General features: G+C 36.8%; 1 protein-coding gene across 1 annotated transcript in view; it reads left to right on the forward strand.

Annotated features, from left to right (window-relative positions):
* LOC145270532 (uncharacterized) overlaps positions 1-10881 on the forward strand; it is a 63289-nt gene extending 52408 nt beyond the window's left edge. The window contains exons 2-5 of the mRNA XM_080126180.1: positions 3589-3681; positions 6069-6123; positions 7215-7952; positions 10738-10881. Of these exons, the coding sequence (XP_079982306.1) occupies positions 3589-3681; positions 6069-6123; positions 7215-7577 (511 nt within the window). The 3' untranslated portion in view covers positions 7578-7952; positions 10738-10881. The remainder of the gene's footprint in view (positions 1-3588; positions 3682-6068; positions 6124-7214; positions 7953-10737) is intronic.
* The last annotated feature ends 11048 nt before the right edge of the window (positions 10882-21929 follow it).

Consider the following 21929-nt stretch of genomic DNA (forward strand, 5'->3'; position numbering starts at 1 on the left):
GGTCTATAGGATTCTCATCTACCTATATCCACATCCCCTCTTGTTTGGACTTAGAAATTTTACATTGAATACACGTTGACTTGCATTGGTCTATAGGATTCTGATCTACCTATATCCACATCCCCTCTTGTTTAGACTTAGAAATTTTCAATTGAATACACGTTGACTTGCATTGGTCTATAGGAGTCTCATCTTCCTATATCCACATCCCCTGTTGTTTGGACTTAGAAATTTTCATTTGAATACACGTTGACTTGCATTGGTCTATAGGATTGTCATCTACCTATATCCACATCCCCTCTTGTTTGGACTTAGAAATTTTCAATTGAATACACGTTGACTTGCATTGGTCTATAGGATTCTCATCTACCTATATCCACATCCCCTCTTGTTTGGACTTAGAAATTTTCAAGTGAATACACGTTGACTTGCATTGGTCGATAGCATTCTCATCTACCTATATCCACATCCCCTCTTGTTTGGACTTAGAAATTTTCATTTGAATACACGTTGACTTGCATTGGTCTATAGGATTGTCATCTACCTATATCCACATCCCCTCTTGTTTGGACTTAGAAATTTTCAATTGAATACACGTTGACTTGCATTGGTCTATAGGATTCTCATCTACCTATATCCACATCCCCTCTTGTTTGGACTTAGAAATTTTCAATTGAATACACGTTGACTTGCATTGGTCGATAGCATTCTCATCTACCTATATCCACATCCCCTCTTGTTTGGACTTAGAAATTTTCATTTGAATACACGTTGACTTGCATTGGTCTATAGGATTCTCATCTACCTATATCCACATCCCCTGTTGTTTGGACTTAGAAATTTTCAATTGAATACACGTTGACTTGCATTGGTCTATAGGAGTCTCATCTTCCTATATCCACATCCCCTGTTGTTTGGACTTAGAAATTTTCATTTGAATACACGTTGACTTGCATTGGTCTATAGGATTGTCATCTACCTATATCCACATCCCCTCTTGTTTGGACTTAGAAATTTTCAATTGAATACACGTTGACTTGCATTGGTCTATAGGAGTCTCATCTTCCTATATCCACATCCCCTGTTGTTTGGACTTAGAAATTTTCATTTGAATACACGTTGACTTGCATTGGTCTATAGGATTGTCATCTACCTATATCCACATCCCCTCTTGTTTGGACTTAGAAATTTTCAATTGAATACACGTTGACTTGCATTGGTCTATAGGATTCTCATCTACCTATATCCACATCCCCTCTTGTTGGGACTTAGAAATTTTCAATTGAATACACGTTGACTTGCATTGGTCTATAGGATTCTGATCTACCTATATCCACATCCCCTCTTGTTTGGACTTAGAAATTTTCAATTGAATACACGTTGACTTGCATTGGTCTATAGGATTCTCATCTACCTATATCCACATCCCCTCTTGTTTGGACTCAGAAATTTTCAATTGAATACACGTTGACTTGCATTGGTCTATAGGATTCTCATCTACCTATATCCACATCCCCTCTTGTTGGGACTTAGAAATTTTCAATTGAATACACGTTGACTTGCATTGGTCTATAGGATTCTCATCTACCTATATCCACATCCCCTCTTGTTTGGACTTAGAAATTTTCAATTGGATCCACGTTGACTTGCATTGGTCTATAGGATTCTCATCTACCTATATCCACATCCCCTCTTGTTTGGACTTAGAAATTTTCAATTGCATCCACGTTGACTTGCATTGGTCTATAGGATTCTCATTTATTATATCCACATCCCCTCTTGTTTGGACTTAGAAATTTTCAATTGAATACACGTTGACTTGCATTGGTCTATAGGATTCTCATCTACCTATATCCATATCCCCTCTTGTTTGGACTTAGAAATTTTCAATTGAATACACGTTGACTTGCATTGGTCTATACGATTCTCATCTACCTATATCTACATCCCCTCTTGTCTGGACTTAGAAATTTTCAATTGAATACACGTTGACTTGCATTGGTCTATAGGATTCTCATCTACCTATATCCACATCCCCTCTTGTTTGGACTTAGAAATTTTCAATTGGATCCACGTTGACTTGCATTGGTCTATAGGATTCTCATCTACCTATATCCACATCCCCTCTTGTTTGGACTTAGAAATTTTCAATTGCATCCACGTTGACTTGCATTGGTCTATAGGATTCTCATTTATTATATCCACATCCCCTCTTGTTTGGACTTAGAAATTTTCAATTGAATACACGTTGACTTGCATTGGTCTATAGGATTCTCATCTACCTATATCAGTTGGTGACCCCAGAGTATCATTGTGAGTATAACACACTTTTTGTCACGTTAAATTAAACGTCCCTGAGTACATGAAAAATGGGGGGGGTGAAGGGGGGCTCATTTGATGTATGATCCCTTAACTCGATGAAATCTAGGGTGAGAGGATATCTCTTAAAATGTAAGATCCCTTAGCACATTGAAAAATAGGTTAGGTGGGGAAGTAACGTTATATGAAAGATCCCTTAGCACATTGAAAAATAGGATAGACGGAAGTAACTTTAAATGTAAGATCTCTTAGCACAATAAAAAAAGTAGGGGTATCTCACTTTATAGGTAAGATCCCTTAGCACAATGAAGAAAAAAGTATGGCATGTTACTTTAAAGTTAAGGTTATTTAAATAAGGTCGAATGTGGGATTTTGCTTTAAATGTGAGATCACTTTTCATATTAAAAAATTGAGTGGGGGGGGGGGATGTGACTTTAAATGTAAGATTCCTTAGCACATTGAAAAATAGGTTAGGTGTGGGGAAATCACATTTCATATAAGATCCCTTAGCACAATGCAAAATAGGAAAGGGAGAAATAACTTTAAATGGAAGATCCCTTAGCACAATGAAAAAAAAAAGTAGAGTATTGTCACTTTAAAGTTAACATCCCTTAGCACATTGAAAAATATGGTGGGGGATGTATGATTCCTTTGCATAATGAAAACTAGAGTGAGAGGATATCTCTTTAAATATGAGATCCCTTAGCACAATTAAAAATAAGGTTGGGAGTGGGATTTTGTTTTAAATACATTAAAAAATAGTGGGGGACGTCACTTTAAATCTAGGATCCCTTAGCACATTGAAAAATAGGTTAGATGGGGTAGTCACATTATATAAAAGATCCCTTAGCACAATAAAAATATAGGATAGAGGGAAGTAGCTTTAATATGTATATATGTAGTGATTTGTAAATCGCCACTTGTTTTCGTCTTCTTTCACCAACACTATATCGCATTGTGATAGCCTTCTAATTCTCTACTACATATATAAAGAAGTGTCTGTTTGTGTGTGAGTTCATTCCCTATGTACTCAAAAACGGCAGGGTCGATTTTTATGAAATTTCACACGAATGTACTTCATGTGGCCGACAGTGTTCTTAGATAGGTTTCATATCGAGCCTTCGATGAAAGACGGAACAGACGATTGGAGCGTTAATCATCATTTAATCCCGGGCAACGTTGGGTCTCCCTGCTAGTTTTAAATAAATAAAAAGTGTACACGTTACTCATCTCTTGTGTTTGTGTTTTTTTTTTTTTTTTTTTTTTCAGTACTTCCGAAGTATTGGTTCCCACACATCGGCCACAGCCTCTCTATCCGTCGTTTTTAGACGACTCCCACGATGTTGATCTAGAAAATTCCAGGTGAGTATTCCGAAGATGAATATCAATATTGGAACTTTGTCTGTGTTTCTGTGAGTTCGTTCCCTTTGGACTCTAAAATGGCTGGGCCAGCTTTTATGAACTTTCGCACCAAGGTGCTTTATGTGCTGGGCAGTGTTCTTTGATAGGTTTTGTGTTGGAATCTCTTCCTTGAATCTATGGGCTTCTTTGGAGAAACTCTCATGGCCTGACCGTGTTCTCCAGACCTTAAGCCCATTGAATATCTCTGGTCAATATTAAAAAGAGGAGTTTAGGAGAGAGGAGAGTAATTTACTTCAAAAGATGCCTTGTGGAGAATATAGTTGATATTGCTAGAGCCATGTTCTTTTTGAAATCAAACGATTGATTTCCCCAGGAGACAAAAGGTTGTTTTAAAAAATGGCGGATATGTCGATAAATAATTTATTTGAGGCTTAGCACCTAGAATGTGCTTCTTTTTCATTATTCTATGACATAAAAATATATTTAAAAACAAATATTAAAAATAAGGTTTTCATCATTAGACATTGTATTTTTTGTCCTGAAACAACATTTAAAGAGACCAGCAATAAAAGCGATGGACAGTATAAATTCTTCGATAAAGAATAAAATGCCATAACTTTGTGAATATCGCATGGATTTAAATAACATTTTTAGAAATAACAAACCTTAAAGCAATCCTTTGATGATATAATTTTATTTTTTGACGAATATTTAGTGAAATATTCATATTTAACTAATCTATATATATATATATATATCTATAAAAGTGAAAGTGTCTGTCTGTCTGTGTATCTGTGTGTGTACATTTCCCTACGCAATAACTCTGTCAATTTTAAGCCTACAGACTCGAAATTTGATATACAGGGTACTGAGATTTGGGTAAAATCGATGTGATTGGTTTTTGGACAGAAATTTTGCGATTAAGGGGTCAAAGTTCAACGATTTGACCTTTGAGAACTCTACCAAACTCCTCCGACAATTTTGGATCTAAACACATGAAATTTTAGATATAGGTTCTTTGGACATTGATCTAACTTAATAACTTTATTTGAGCCATAAACAATAAATTTTAAGGGGTCATAATAGGGGTCAAAGTTAAAAAAATTGACCGTTTTTTTTTTTTTTTTTTGCTCAGCATACACCTCAAAACACCCGGGCAACGCCGGGCTGAAATGCTAGTCTGCAATAAAGTGATTCACACAGTTTATATAATATACATATAAGAAACTTAATTTTGTCATCGGTGAGTTTCTAATAGTATTTTGACACAGTTTACATTCTTAAATTTCTTTGATGAAAAGATTAATTTTCTAGAATCGTTTTTCGTAATTTTTGGATATGTTCAGTACTGCGACATGACATTTCAGTAGATATCATTGGTTTCGCTTGAAATTCAATATTTCAATTTATTGCATAATAAAATAACAAAAACCGAAGTGAAATTTGAAAGGACAAAGGGAGGTAATTCATGTTTTCCTTCAAATTTTTAAATCTAAAATTGACGTTAGAAAATAGAAATTTGATTAAAAATACGTCGAGAGAGGAGGGAGGGAGGAGACGGAGTGCGTGAGACAGAGCGACATACAGAGAGAGGGGGACAGAGGGAGCAAGATAGACAATACACACAATAACCCTTATCCCCGAGTCGCTTCTTGCCTCCATGTAAGCAAAAAAAAAAAAAAATTTGACCATCGATGTGGAAACGGTTAACTTTTTCCGGGAAAAATCAAACAGATCGCAATCGACGTTACAACCTTTTTTACCTTTTATGGAGTGTGTGTTACGTAGCTGCCTTTTCATTGGTTGATTTAAACTTGTTTGGTTTGAAGAGTGAATGTGGGCGTGCTTTTCCGGTTGGTTCACATGCGCGCACGCACGCACACACAGAGTAATACTTTGTGTTTGTGTGTGTTAGTGTGTTTATGCAAGTATGTGTGTGTGCGTTTATGCAAGTGTGTGTGTGTGTGTGTGTGTGTGCTGAGTTAAACTTGTTTAGTTTGAAGAGTGAATGTGGGCGTGTTTAAGTATTTGTGTGTGTGTGTGTGTGTTTATGCAAATGTGTGCTTCGTTGACGTGAAACATATTCTCTGTTTCGCTCTCTCCCCCTCTGTCTCCCCCTTTCCTCTCTCTCTCTCTCTCTCTATCTCTCTCATATTTATATTCGTAGCAAGGACGCGGAGAAGCCAGAGAGAGAGAGAGAGAGAGAGAGAGAGAGGTTAGCACCTGAAATTGTAAAAAGTTATAAAAAAATAAAAAATAATTATATTTTAAATATATATATATATATATATATATATATATATATATATATATATATATATATATATATATATATATATGTATCGGATTTGTATCGCTAAGTTAGCAATTTGTTTTTCTTTTTTCAGTCCCGAAATTCCTATCAAGATGGAAAAAGCTATAACCAAAGACATTGAAAATCAGGTGAGAATTGTCTATTTTGATGGTATTATTTCTTTTTTTATTTTTGTTATATCTTATTATAAATTTTCCTACTGTTTGTCTGTCTGTGTGACACGGTTTTTCTCCGCCTACAGGCAACCCACCCAGGTAAGTTAGGTACCGAAATGAAGCCACATTTTTAGTGCGTTCTCAATCTCTGTACCTATCTATATATATCTGTGGTCCTGGATATGACCTTACACTATATCCAGTGGTTAGGCCCCAGCTTGCAGGCTTTGGGGAGTGTGGAGCCACCCTTTAATTGCTATTTGCTCCCAGGTCCACTCTGACCCCTACTATTTTTTAATGTGTTTAAAACAAAATCCCACTCCCAACCTTATTTTTAATTGTGCTAAGGGATCTCATATTTAAAGAGATATCCTCTCACTCTAGTTTTCCTTATGCAAAGGAATCATACATCCCCCACCATATTTTTCAATGTGCTAAGGGGTGTTAACTTTAAAGTGACAATACTCTACTTTTTTTTTCATTGTGGTAAGGGATCTTCCATTTAAAGTTATTTCTCCCTGTCCTATTTTGCATTGTGCTAAGGGATCTTATATGTAATGTGACTTCCCCACCAAACCTATTTTTCAATGTGCTAAGGGATCTTACATTTAAAGTGACATCTCCCCACCCAATATTTTAATTTGAAAAGTGATCTCACATTTAAAGAAAAATCCCACATTCGACCTTATTTATCATTGTACTAAGGGATCTTACTTTTAAAGTAACATGCCCTACTTTTTTTCATTTTGCTAAGGGATCTCACCTATAAAGTGACATACCTCTACTTTTTTATTGTGCTAAGAGATCTTACATTCAAAGTAACTTCCCCTATCCTATTTTTCATTGTGCTAAGGGATCATACATCAAGTGATATCCCTTCCACCCTATTTTTCAATGTGCTAAGGGATCTTACATTTAAAGTGACATTTTGCTGTATTTTTTTTTTTTTTTTGTATGGTTGCAGAACTCAAATGTACATATATTAAAAGCCTAAAACTGCACCGTTTGTTCATTTTCACCAGGATTTGACATGAATTTGAATTTAAAATTTCATTTATTTACAGTTTACGATTGAAAAACCTTTGGTCAAACCTAGATTTGAAGAAGGGCCAGAGAGGCTGATTAAAATGAACCAGACTCCTCCCGAGAATTCATCTGAAAGACTCTCTCCTGCAAGCCGACTGGTTCTTTCTCCCGAGCCGCAGCTAGTAGACGTTCAGCCCGATACAAAACTTCAGTCTGGGAATCCATTAGCCAAGAATGCTGGTCCTGGTCCAGTTCAGGAAAAAGACTCGGATGTTTTGCTGATGACCCCGAGCGATTTCCGGGTCTCAAAGGAGGCGACTGATGCTAATCTGCGGTTGGAAGTGCTCGCGACGAACAAGCTGTTATTGAATTACAAAACCCAACGAGAGAAATTAGCGTAAGTACATTGCATGTTTCAATTTAAACAAGGTGGCGGCAATTTCTTCACTTGCTAACACGATTAAATTTTTTTTTTTAATAATTCAGTAATATTTAGGTAATTTCGACTGCATAATTTGGAAGCTAACATTGTAATTTATTAGAATTGACAAAAAAAATCAATTAAAACCATTATTTTTTTTTTATCTGAAAACTCCATTTATCGACTACAAAATCTCGTCCCAATAGTGCAGAAGCAGCAAATATTAAAATTGAAGCTAACATTTATTGTTATATATTTTTACAAATTAAGATCACTGAAAGAATACCTGAATATGTTGCAGTCATGGGAAACGAAAGATCCAGATATAGCGTCTATTGATGCTGAACTCTCACAGGTAAGGCAACGTTTCATAACATTTGGATTCTTCAGACTACTATTCATGTCTAAAATGGTTCCTCCCCAGTAAATTTAAAACAACAGAACCTTCTCTATTTTCATCATAATCGCTCTGACTCCCATCACGTCCCAATTTAAATCAATGGCCCTCGTCTTGGGAAGCTTCATGATTGACAAGTTCTTGTTGAGCCGTCCACATCAATAATCAAACTTCTACCCAAATACCATTAACCATTACTGCACTAACATCTTACATTCATTAACCCTTATCTTTGAGTGGACTTCGGACTTTGACTAAAATGGGGGGGGGATTTTGCCTCTTGCGTGTATATCTCATCCTGTGTGTCTCTTTGTATTTGTGAATGCAATTGCGATGCATATATATGCGATAAAGTTCACCATTTTTTTCTTCGTCGCTTGCAGCTGCACAAGATAACAAATCGAAGGCTTCCTTTAATTAATTAACGCTTGGCTTGTTCTTCTATTTCTTTACAGTTCCGCATCTTGCTTTACTTCTATGCATCTTAGTGAAATCTCAACCGTGTCTGCTCTGTTCAAAATCGGAAACCAGACTGACTTGCATGCGAGAGAAAAGATATCCCCCTCTCTTTCTTTCTTTCTTTCCACGTTTTCTTTCATACGAATATGAATGACCCCGGCTACGGGCCCCCTGGCAAAACTTTAACAAAAACAAAAAAACACTTGATTAGCTACAACCACTATATATGAATCCTCCTCACTCTCTATCTGCTGGCCTTCAAATCCAATGTAAACAAGTTCTTGTTGAGCCGTCCCCATAAATAATAAAAATTCTATCCAATTTATACCATTAACTATTACTGCACTAACACCTTACATACATTAACCCTTATCCTCGGGTGGTCTTCAGGCCTTGACTCACAAGTAGAATAAAATAATGGGGAGGGGGAGAATTTTGTCTCTTATGTGTATATCTCATTGTGTGGCTTATTCTTCTATTTCTTGGTAGTTCCACATGTTTCTTTAGTTCTATGAATCTTAGTGAAATCTCAACCATGTCTACTCCATTCAAAATCGGAAACCAGACTGACTTGCATGTGAGAGAAATATATATCTTCGTCTCTTTCTGTCATGGTCTCCCTTTCTTTCTTTCCACGTTTTCTTTCACACGAATCTGAATGAACCCAGCTACGAGCCATATATAACAAAGTTGTATTATCTTTTTAAATAAATAGAAGAAAAGCGTTTCAATACGAATATAATTACACACACAAAAAAAAAAAATTTATAGGAGTGTAGATATTATGGATTTCGTTTTTCGGACTCATTTCCTCATCTTCGGTGTTTTTTTCACTACGCTTCGGCCGTATTATCCTTCAGCCTTCTTCAGGTGTATCTCAAACTCGCGAACTTTTATTTGAATTTCGAACCCAACCCTTTATTGTTACGGGGGTACCATGTTCTCGGTCCATTCAGGCCGTCCCTGCTGCTACCGCTTAATGCTGTTGCTGCTGCTGCTGCGTCTATCCCTGTCACTGCCATTGTGTTGTCACTGCCACTGCTTTCGCTCAGGATTGGACTCAGCACGTTGGAGACTTGCAATGTCTGTTCCAACGTCTTAGTCGCCTCGGCCATGAGTCACTAGGACGATGATGTATCAATTTTTGGCACATGGCCAAGGCGACTCAGACATTGGAACAGACATTGCAAGTCTCCACCTAACAACTTAATAGGTTACTTATGAAGTTTACGAACCGAAGATGGAGAACTTTATTTAGAAAGCCATTCTTAACATTTGGAGGGACTGATTTGTTAGAACTGTTCTAGGCTTTCATCTAACAATTCTATAAATAACTGTTACCAAAGGCAAGATATTTTTGCTCATATCTATATATCTATAAACGTGAACATTCCCCTACGCAATAACTCTGTCAATTTTCAGTCTACAGACGCGAAATTTGATATATAGGGTACTGAAATTTGGGAAAATCTTTGTAATCCGTTTTCGGACAGAAATTTGGCTGTTAAGGGGTCAAAGTTCAACGATTTGACCTTTGAGAACTCTACCAAACTCCTCCGACAATTTTGGGTCTAAACAATTGAAATTTTAGATATAGGTTCCTTGGACATGGATTTAACTTAATAACTTGATTTGAGCCCAAAACAAATGTTCAGGGGTCATAATGGGGTTCAAAGTTTTTTTAAAAATTGACCGTTGCGATCTCTACCAAATTACTCAGACAATGTTTTGATCTAAACATTTGAAATTTTACATAAAGGGTATTCAGAGATAGGGCAAGCTTTTTAATCGGTTTGGATCAAAAATTTTTAGTTACCAATATATAAATTTATGTATGTATGTTTGCATGTCTGCCTAAAACTTTCGACAGAGGTGACGGATTTTTAACAGATCAGTATCGTTTTGAAGTTCAACCTTTCAGACGACAAATATAAAAAAAATGGCTAAAGATGTTAATAACTTCATCTTCAACTGGACACTTTTCTACAGGGGGGGGGGTGTCGCTTTTTTTCGCCAATATTTTCAAAAGTCATCCTTTCCTTTCGATTGTCTAGCTTTAATTTAAACATGTCACTTCTGGTTTGGCGGTGGGCGTTACAGCAAAGACGTCAGGTTTTTTTCCTGTTCTTTTCCTCCTTTGGGGTACGTGTTCAAACCTGTCTTCCTACTACCACTTTTTTTTTTTTGCTCAACAAACACATCCAAACACCCGGGCAACGCCGGGCTGAAATGCTAGTCTACAATAAAATGATTGAATTTTTTGTTTATCTTCTCTTCCCTACAGACCGAGCAAGACATTGCCATCCTGAAGAAGTCCTTACACGAGCAGAAACAGCAGCTAAAAGGCAGAGTGGAGAAACTGACGCAGAATTCTTTGCAGCCGTGATTCTTGCGCATTTCCTGTTAATAAAATCATTTTCTAAATGTATTTTTTGTTTTATTTTGTTGACTCATTTACCCGAATGATATGCACACACTAAACAGTGAAGCACGGGTTACACAATCACTAACCCCTCTTCTCCTGAGTCAACACGACTTGATTCCAGTGGCAAAGAGAAGTCCAGGTTGACTGAAAACAATAAACATCCTGAAGAAGTCCTTACACGAGCAGAAACAGCAGCTAAAAGAAACTTAAGCAGAATTCTTTGCACCCGTAATTCTTGCGCATTTACCGTTAATAAAATTATTTTCTTAAAAATTTTTTTTTGTCAACTCATTTGTCCGAATGCTGAGCAAAAGAAATAAAACGTACACATTGCCATGTTATAAGGTAATCAACTAGCATCTATGTAATGTTCACAACTTCCACTCGTTCGAACACTCTAGATTGTCATTGTACTCTCCCAAATTCGTAGTTAATTAGTTCTTAATTTCTTCCATTTCCGTGGCAATTGTTTGGTGGCCCTGAGGTAGAGGCTTGGCAAATTGAGCAAAAAAAATAAATAAATAAATACATAAAATAAAATAACGGCTTCCATGTCCAAGGAACCTATATCTAAAATTTCAAGTGTTTAGACTCAAAATTGCCGGAGGAGTTTGGTAGAGTTCTCAATGGTATAACTTTGACCCCTTAACAGACAAATTTCTGGAGTATTCAAACGAGCGGAATTCGTTAACATTACAGACACACAGACAGACATACAGATAAGTTCATTTTTAAAGATATATAGATTATTTAATTATATATATATATATTTAGAAGAGTAACTTATCTTTGGTATCTTTTGGTAACATTTACATATTATATATTTGTTTTGTATTTTTTTTTTTTTTTTTCAAATTTTACGCTTTGTTGTCTTAACTCGGAAGGATTAACCTTAGAATTTCCACAGGTCTCATTAGTTAAAACGAATTATTTCGCAGTTCAAAGTGAAATCTGACTGACACAGGGTTTGCCATTTCCGGTTGTCGCCGCCGACAACGCTCTTATATTTACAATCGAAAGCGTCGCCAGGTTCGTTCGTCGCTGTGTCTGTGTGTGTAGGAGTGGGGGCAAAGTTGTAACATTCAATACATAAAATCAACAGCTTTAATTTCTATGAATCGTCATATCGGTGCGAAGTCGAGTGTCGGCGTTCTTGTCTCGTTGAAGGAGAAGTAAGTTTTTTTAACACAGTTGAGTTGGAAATGGATTTCTGCACGTGCATGGCTGGACGATAAGAATAACAATACAAATAATTATTATCTTCAAGTCTCTTCTTAAAGGGGCATTCGGCTACGAAGTTACAACTAGCTAATCGACACTCGACACTGTCAATGAGTTATGCGAAACAGACGGACTGTTCCGCTGTATCAAAGTTATTAAGTGTGGTTAGACTGAAACTCATCAAAGCCAGTAATCTAAGTTTCAACTAGCTAATAGACATTCGGCACTTTCAATGAGTTATGCGATCACCGCCACTTGTCCCAAAACGGACTGTTCCGCTGTATCACAGTTATTAAGGGTGGTTAGAGTGTAACACATCAGAGCCAGTAACCTAACTTACAACTAGCTAGTCAACATTCGACACTGTCATTGAGTTATGCGATACACTGCTAATTGTCCAGAGACGGACTGTTCTACTGTATCACAGTTGTAAAGGGTGGTTAGACTAAAACTCATAAGAGCCAGTAATCTAATTTACAACTAGCTTATCGACAGTAGACACTTTCACTGAGTTTACGTTGTCTTTGTGTGTGTGTGTGTGTGTGTGTGCTTCGTTAACATTCGGACTGTCCATTTTAAAATCGTTCGGGTATGCTGAAAACGAATATCACAAGGAAAATTAGCACAGACAAATAGTTTTCGAGATACTAATGCGTGTATTTTGAAATGTAAATCCCTGGCGACCATGTTTGAACAGGCGGCATATGAAAGGGGCCAACACTAAGTTTGTTCAGGTATGCTGAAAACGAATATCGCAAGGAAAATTAGCATAGTCTGACTATAGATTCACCATCAAAGTATTGAAATGTTTTTATTTTATTTTACAAAGGAATCACTGCCTATCAAGGCCCAGAGACCACTCGAGGGGTTAAAGAGTGTACAGTAGTCAATGGGACAATATCATAGTAATCGTTAGAAGTGTAAATTTGGTAAATCAGATTACTTAAGATGAACGGCTTATCAAGAACTTGTTTACATTCGACTTGAAGACGACGAATAAAAACTATACAGCTGAAAGAACTCGCGAAAAATATCATTTTAACGATGCCTTTCAAATCGTAAACTGCTTGTTTACATTTGTGTACATTTTTCGAAGATAATAAAAAGTGTAAAAAAAAAGCAAACCTTTAGAATCCTAAAAAGATCTCCCGGGAGCATTTTTGCAACATGAAAAATATACAAACCAAAATAAAGAGAGGAGGCAACCCTGCTCAAAAATATGGTTTATTACATCGCCTAAAAAAAGAAGAAGAATCGGGGGCTCCGTGGGGAAGTAAATTGTTTTCTTTTTTCTAACTTGGTTTTAAAAAGTTTTTATTGCTAACATTTATTTTCATGAACTCTAACCACACCTCACAACCCTAATCCGGCCGGTCGGGGAAAAAAGTTTTTATTTTTTTAAATTTTGGTGAATACGACAACACACATACGCACGCATGTACACACATACACACACACACACGCACGCACACATAAGCATATCACTTGTCACCAAGCTAAAGAAGAGAGAGAGAGAGTGGGGGAAGGAGAGAAAGGATCGTACGTGCCGGGGTCAAACAGAAGTTAAATGAAATCGATTATAAATCGCTCGACAAAGTTGTGTCTGAACTTTTTATTCTATGAAACTTAAGATTAATAAAACGAAATAATCGTGACCCGTGGAAATTTCATGGCGAATATTTCGCATTCAAGAGAACAAAACGAAAAAATAGTGAACAAATAAATATATAAGAAAATGAATGTTACCAAAGGCAAGATAAGTTACTCTTCTACCTACCTAGATCATATTTGTTGTTTTAACTTATTTTAAAACGTTTATTTAACACAAACAAAAGTAGCGCACGGTTTTAAGTTAGAACAATAAAGAAGTGTCTGACATTTTACAGACATCTTGTGAGACTCGATAATCGCTCCAAACTCGAAAATTAAGCAAAATACTGGTAGGAACACATCCAATAAATGTTAGCAAACGTTCGAACATGTTTTCTTTTTCACATTAGCGAAACACTTATCAGAGAAAAAGCGAAAATGAGAAGCAAACACTAATGAAGAAGTCGGTTTTTATCGTTGAGCACAAAAACAACAAAAAAAAAAGAGTATCTAATCTAATAGGCCTCGTGCGTGCTATAGGTCAATCTCCAACGTCTGTCCCATCGCCTCAGTGCTGCATCCCTGTTTACAAGTACTTTAATGGGATGTGCTCTCATGAACCCATAGCACTTATACCAGTGCCCGGAAAACTTGTCCCGGGAAAACTCGTCTCCGGAAAAACCGTACCCGGAAAACTCGAACCGTCAGTTTGTTCAGGTATGCTGAAAACGAATATCGCAAGGAAAATTAGCAGAGAAAAATAGTCTTGGAGCTAGTTTTATTAATGCGTGTATTGTGAAATGTAAATCACTGGCGACCATGTTTGAACAGGCGGCATATGAAAGGGGCAAAACCTCAGTTTGTTCAGGTATGCTGAAAACGAATATCGCAAGGAAAATTAGCACAGACAGACGAATAGTTTTCGAGATATTAATGCGTGTATTTTGAAATGTAAATCACTGGCGACCATGTTTGAGCAGGCGGTGTATGAAAGGGGCCAACCCTCAGTGTGTTCAGGTATGCTGAAAACGAATATCGCAAGGAAAATTAGCAGAGACAAATAGTTTTGGAGCTAGTCTTATTAATGCGTGTATTTGGAAATGTAAATCACTGGCGACCATGTTTGAACAGTTTGAACAGGCGGCGTATGAAAGGGGCCAACCCTCAGCTTGTTCAGGTATGCTGAAAACGAATATCTCAGCAGAACTTAAAACACTTGTTCAGGTAGGTAGAAGAGTAACTTATCTTGCCTTTTGGTAACATTTATATATTATATATTTGTTTTGTATTTTTTTTTTTTTTAACTTTTACGCTTTGTTGTCTTAACTCCGAAGGATTAACCTTAGAATTTCCACAGGTCTCCTTAGTTAAAACGAATTATTTCGCAGTTCACATTGGCGTGAAATAAACAAATCTGACTGATACAGGATTTGCCATTTCCGGTTGTCGCCGCCGCAACGCTCTTATATTTACAATCGAAAGCGTCGGCGAGTTCGTTCGTCGCTGTGTCTGGGTGTGTGTAGGAGTGGGGGCAAAGTTGTAACATTCAATACATAAAATCAACAGCTTTAATTTCTATGAATCGTCATTCGCGTATCGAGTGTCGGCGTTCTTGTCTCGAACTAAGTTGAGTTGGAAATGGATTTCTGCACGTGCATGGCTGGACGATAAGAATAACAATACAAACAACAATACTTATTATCTTCAAGTCTCTTCTTAAAGGGGCATTCGGCTACGAAGTTACAACTAGCTAATCGACACGCGACACTGTCAATGAGTTATGCGAAGCAGACGGACTGTTCCGCTGTATCAAAGTTATTAAGTGTGGTTAGACTGAAACTCATTAAAGCCAGTAATCTAAGTTTCAACTAGCTAATAGACATTCGGCACTTTCAATGAGTTATGCGATCACCGCCACTTGTCCAAAAACGGACTGTTCCGCTGTATCACAGTTATTAAGGGTGGTTAGAGTGTGACTCATCAGAGCCAGTAACCTAACTTACAACTAGCTAGTCAACATTCGACACTGTCATTGAGTTATGCGATACACTGCTAATTGTCCAGAGACGGACTGTTCTACTGTATCACAGTTGTAAAGGGTGGGTAGACTAAAACTCATAAGAGCCAGTAATCTAATTTACAACTAGCTTATCGACAGTAGACACTTTCACTGAGTTTACGTGTGTGTGTGTCTTTTTATGTGTGTGTGTGTGTGTGCTTCGTTAACATTCGGACTGTCCATTTTAAAATCGTTCGGGTATGCTGAAAACGAATATCGCAAGGCACAGACAAATAGTTTTCGAAATACTAATGCGTATATTTCGAGATACTAATGCGTATATTTTGAAATGTAAATCACTGGCGGCCATGTTTGAACAGGCGGCATATGAAAGGGGCCAACCTTCAGTTTGTTCAGGTATGCTGAAAACGAATATCGCAAGGAAAATGAGCAGAGACAAATAGTTTTGGAGCTAGTTTTATTAATGCGTGTATTTTGAAATGTAAATCACGGCGACCATGTTTGAACAGGCAGCATATGAAAGGGGCCAACCCTCAGTTTGTTCAGGTATGCTGAAAACGAATATCGCAAGGAAAATTAGCACAGACAGACGAATAGTTTTAGAGATAGTAATGCGTGTGTTTTGAAATGTAAATCACTGGCGACCATGTCAGAACAGGCGGCATATGAAAGGGGCCAACCATCAGTTTGTTTAGGTATGCTGAAAACGAATATCGCAAGGGAAATCAGCACAGACTGACTATAGACTCACCATCAAAGTATTGAAATATTTTTTTATTTTATAAAGGAATCACTACTTATCAAGCCCCAGAGGCCACTCGAGGATAAGGCTTAAAGTGTGTACAGTAGTCAATGGACAATATCATAGTAATCGTTAGAAGTGTACATTTGGTAAATTGGATTATTTATAAGGGGCGGCTTATCAAGAACTTGTTTACATTGGACTTGAAGACGACGTAATAAAAATATAAAGTTGCAAGAACTAGCGAAAAATATCATTTTAACGATGCATTTCAAATCGTAAACTGCCTGCTTACATTTTTTTTACATTTTTCGAAGATAATAAAAAGTGTAAAAAAAAGCAAACCTTTAGAATCCTAAAAAGATCTCCCGGGAGCATTTTTGCAACATGAAAAATATACAAACCAAAATAAAGAGAGGAGGCAACCCTGCTCAAAAATATGGTTTATTACATCGCCTAAAAAAAGAAGAAGAATCGGGGGCTCCGTTGGGAAGTAAATTGTTTTCTTTTTTCTAACTTGGTTTTAAAAAGTTTTTATTGCTAACATTTATTTTCATGAACTCTAACCACACCTCACAAACCTCATCCGGCCGGTCGGGGAAAAAAGTTTTTATTTTTTTAAATTTTGGTGAATACGACAACACACATACGCACGCATGTACACACATACACACACACGCACGCACGCACACATAAGCATATCGCTTGTCACCAAGCTAAAGAAGAGAGAGAGAGAGTGGGGGAAGGAGAGAAAGGATCGTACGTGCCGGGGTCAAACAGAAGTTAAATGAAATCGATTATAAATCGCTCGACAAAGTTGTGTCTGAACTTTTTATTCTATGAAACTTAAGATTAATAAAACGAAATAATCGTGGCCCGTGGAAATTTCATGGCGAATATTTCGCATTCAAGAGAACAAAACGAAAAAGTAGTGAATAAATAAATATATAAGAAAATGAATGTTACCAAAGGCAAGATAAGTTACTCTGCTACCTACCTAGATCACATTTTTTGTTGTTTTAACTTATTTTAAAACGTTTATTCAACACAAACAAAAGTAGCGCACGGTTTTAAGTTAGAACAATAAAGAAGTGTCTGACATTTTACAGACATCTTGTGAGACTCGATAATCGCTCCAAACTCGAAAATTAAGCAAAATACTGGTAGGAACACATCCAATAAATGTCAGCAAACGTTCGAACATGTTTTCTTTTTCACATTAGCGAAACACTTATCAGAGAAAAAGCGAAAATGAGAAGCAAACACAAATGAAGAAGTCGGTTTTTATCGTTGAGCACAAAAACAACAAAAAAAAGAGTATCTAATCTAATAGGCCCCGTGCGTGCTATAGGTCAATCTCCAACGTCTGTCCCATCGCCTCAGTGTTGCATCCCTGTTTACAAGTACTTTAATGGGATGTGCTCTCATGAACCCATAGCACTTATACCAGTGCCCGGAAAACTTGTCCCGGGAAAACTCGTCTCTGGAAAAATCGTACCTGGAAAACTCGAACCGTTCAGTTTGTTCAGGTATGCTGAAAACGAATATCGCAAGGAAAATCAGCACAGACTGACTATAGACTCACCATCAAAGTATTGAAATATTTTTTTATTTTATAAAGGAATCACTACTTATCAAGCCCCAGAGGCCACTCGAGGATAAGGCTTAAAGTGTGTACAGTAGTCAATGGACAATATCATAGTAATCGTTAGAAGTGTACATTTGGTAAATTGGATTATTTATAAGGGGCGGCTTATCAAGAACTTGTTTACATTGGACTTGAAGACGACGTAATAAAAATATAAAGTTGCAAGAACTAGCGAAAAATATCATTTTAACGATGCATTTCAAATCGTAAACTGCCTGCTTACATTTTTTTTACATTTTTCGAAGATAATAAAAAGTGTAAAAAAAAGCAAACCTTTAGAATCCTAAAAAGATCTCCCGGGAGCATTTTTGCAACATGAAAAATATACAAACCAAAATAAAGAGAGGAGGCAACCCTGCTCAAAAATATGGTTTATTACATCGCCTAAAAAAAGAAGAAGAATCGGGGGCTCCGTTGGGAAGTAAATTGTTTTCTTTTTTCTAACTTGGTTTTAAAAAGTTTTTATTGCTAACATTTATTTTCATGAACTCTAACCACACCTCACAAACCTCATCCGGCCGGTCGGGGAAAAAAGTTTTTATTTTTTTAAATTTTGGTGAATACGACAACACACATACGCACGCATGTACACACATACACACACACGCACGCACGCACACATAAGCATATCGCTTGTCACCAAGCTAAAGAAGAGAGAGAGAGAGAGAGAGTGGGGGAAGGAGAGAAAGGATCGTACGTGCCGGGGTCAAACAGAAGTTAAATGAAATCGATTATAAATCGCTCGACAAAGTTGTGTCTGAACTTTTTATTCTATGAAACTTAAGATTAATAAAACGAAATAATCGTGGCCCGTGGAAATTTCATGGCGAATATTTCGCATTCAAGAGAACAAAACGAAAAAGTAGTGAATAAATAAATATATAAGAAAATGAATGTTACCAAAGGCAAGATAAGTTACTCTGCTACCTACCTAGATCACATTTTTGTTGTTTTAACTTATTTTAAAACGTTTATTCAACACAAACAAAAGTAGCGCACGGTTTTAAGTTAGAACAATAAAGAAGTGTCTGACATTTTACAGACATCTTGTGAGACTCGATAATCGCTCCAAACTCGAAAATTAAGCAAAATACTGGTAGGAACACATCCAATAAATGTCAGCAAACGTTCGAACATGTTTTCTTTTTCACATTAGCGAAACACTTATCAGAGAAAAAGCGAAAATGAGAAGCAAACACAAATGAAGAAGTCGGTTTTTATCGTTGAGCACAAAAACAACAAAAAAAAGAGTATCTAATCTAATAGGCCCCGTGCGTGCTATAGGTCAATCTCCAACGTCTGTCCCATCGCCTCAGTGTTGCATCCCTGTTTACAAGTACTTTAATGGGATGTGCTCTCATGAACCCATAGCACTTATACCAGTGCCCGGAAAACTTGTCCCGGGAAAACTCGTCTCTGGAAAAATCGTACCTGGAAAACTCGAACCGTTCAGTTTGTTCAGGTATGCTGAAAACGAATATCGCAAGGAAAATCAGCACAGACTGACTATAGACTCACCATCAAAGTATTGAAATATTTTTTTTATTTTATAAAGGAATCACTACTTATCAAGCCCCAGAGGCCACTCGAGGATAAGGCTTAAAGTGTGTACAGTAGTCAATGGACAATATCATAGTAATCGTTAGAAGTGTACATTTGGTAAATTGGATTATTTATAAGGGGCGGCTTATCAAGAACTTGTTTACATTGGACTTGAAGACGACGTAATAAAAATATAAAGTTGCAAGAACTAGCGAAAAATATCATTTTAACGATGCATTTCAAATCGTAAACTGCCTGCTTACATTTTTTTTACATTTTTCGAAGATAATAAAAAGTGTAAAAAAAAGCAAACCTTTAGAATCCTAAAAAGATCTCCCGGGAGCATTTTTGCAACATGAAAAATATACAAACCAAAATAAAGAGAGGAGGCAACCCTGCTCAAAAATATGGTTTATTACATCGCCTAAAAAAAGAAGAAGAATCGGGGGCTCCGTTGGGAAGTAAATTGTTTTCTTTTTTCTAACTTGGTTTTAAAAAGTTTTTATTGCTAACATTTATTTTCATGAACTCTAACCACACCTCACAAACCTCATCCGGCCGGTCGGGGAAAAAAGTTTTTATTTTTTTAAATTTTGGTGAATACGACAACACACATACGCACGCATGTATACACATACACACACACGCACGCACGCACACATAAGCATATCGCTTGTCACCAAGCTAAAGAAGAGAGAGAGAGAGTGGGGGAAGGAGAGAAAGGATCGTACGTGCCGGGGTCAAACAGAAGTTAAATGAAATCGATTATAAATCGCTCGACAAAGTTGTGTCTGAACTTTTTATTCTATGAAACTTAAGATTAATAAAACGAAATAATCGTGGCCCGTGGAAATTTCATGGCGAATATTTCGCATTCAAGAGAACAAAACGAAAAAGTAGTGAATAAATAAATATATAAGAAAATGAATGTTACCAAAGGCAAGATAAGTTACTCTGCTACCTACCTAGATCACATTTTTTGTTGTTTTAACTTATTTTAAAACGTTTATTCAACACAAACAAAAGTAGCGCACGGTTTTAAGTTAGAACAATAAAGAAGTGTCTGACATTTTACAGACATCTTGTGAGACTCGATAATCGCTCCAAACTCGAAAATTAAGCAAAATACTGGTAGGAACACATCCAATAAATGTCAGCAAACGTTCGAACATGTTTTCTTTTTCACATTAGCGAAACACTTATCAGAGAAAAAGCGAAAATGAGAAGCAAACACAAATGAAGAAGTCGGTTTTTATCGTTGAGCACAAAAACAACAAAAAAAAGAGTATCTAATCTAATAGGCCCCGTGCGTGCTATAGGTCAATCTCCAACGTCTGTCCCATCGCCTCAGTGTTGCATCCCTGTTTACAAGTACTTTAATGGGATGTGCTCTCATGAACCCATAGCACTTATACCAGTGCCCGGAAAACTTGTCCCGGGAAAACTCGTCTCTGGAAAAATCGTACCTGGAAAACTCGAACCGTTCAGTTTGTTCAGGTATGCTGAAAACGAATATCGCAAGGAAAATCAGCACAGACTGACTATAGACTCACCATCAAAGTATTGAAATATTTTTTTATTTTATAAAGGAATCACTACTTATCAAGCCCCAGAGGCCACTCGAGGATAAGGCTTAAAGTGTGTACAGTAGTCAATGGACAATATCATAGTAATCGTTAGAAGTGTACATTTGGTAAATTGGATTATTTATAAGGGGCGGCTTATCAAGAACTTGTTTACATTGGACTTGAAGACGACGTAATAAAAATATAAAGTTGCAAGAACTAGCGAAAAATATCATTTTAACGATGCATTTCAAATCGTAAACTGCCTGCTTACATTTTTTTTACATTTTTCGAAGATAATAAAAAGTGTAAAAAAAAGCAAACCTTTAGAATCCTAAAAAGATCTCCCGGGAGCATTTTTGCAACATGAAAAATATACAAACCAAAATAAAGAGAGGAGGCAACCCTGCTCAAAAATATGGTTTATTACATCGCCTAAAAAAAGAAGAAGAATCGGGGGCTCCGTTGGGAAGTAAATTGTTTTCTTTTTTCTAACTTGGTTTTAAAAAGTTTTTATTGCTAACATTTATTTTCATGAACTCTAACCACACCTCACAAACCTCATCCGGCCGGTCGGGGAAAAAAGTTTTTATTTTTTTAAATTTTGGTGAATACGACAACACACATACGCACGCATGTACACACATACACACACACGCACGCACGCACACATAAGCATATCGCTTGTCACCAAGCTAAAGAAGAGAGAGAGAGAGAGAGTGG

This window comes from Euprymna scolopes, chromosome 46 (genome assembly GCF_053919585.1).
Source record: "Euprymna scolopes isolate OS-2025 chromosome 46, ASM5391958v1, whole genome shotgun sequence".
Taxonomy (NCBI): domain Eukaryota; kingdom Metazoa; phylum Mollusca; class Cephalopoda; order Sepiida; family Sepiolidae; genus Euprymna; species Euprymna scolopes.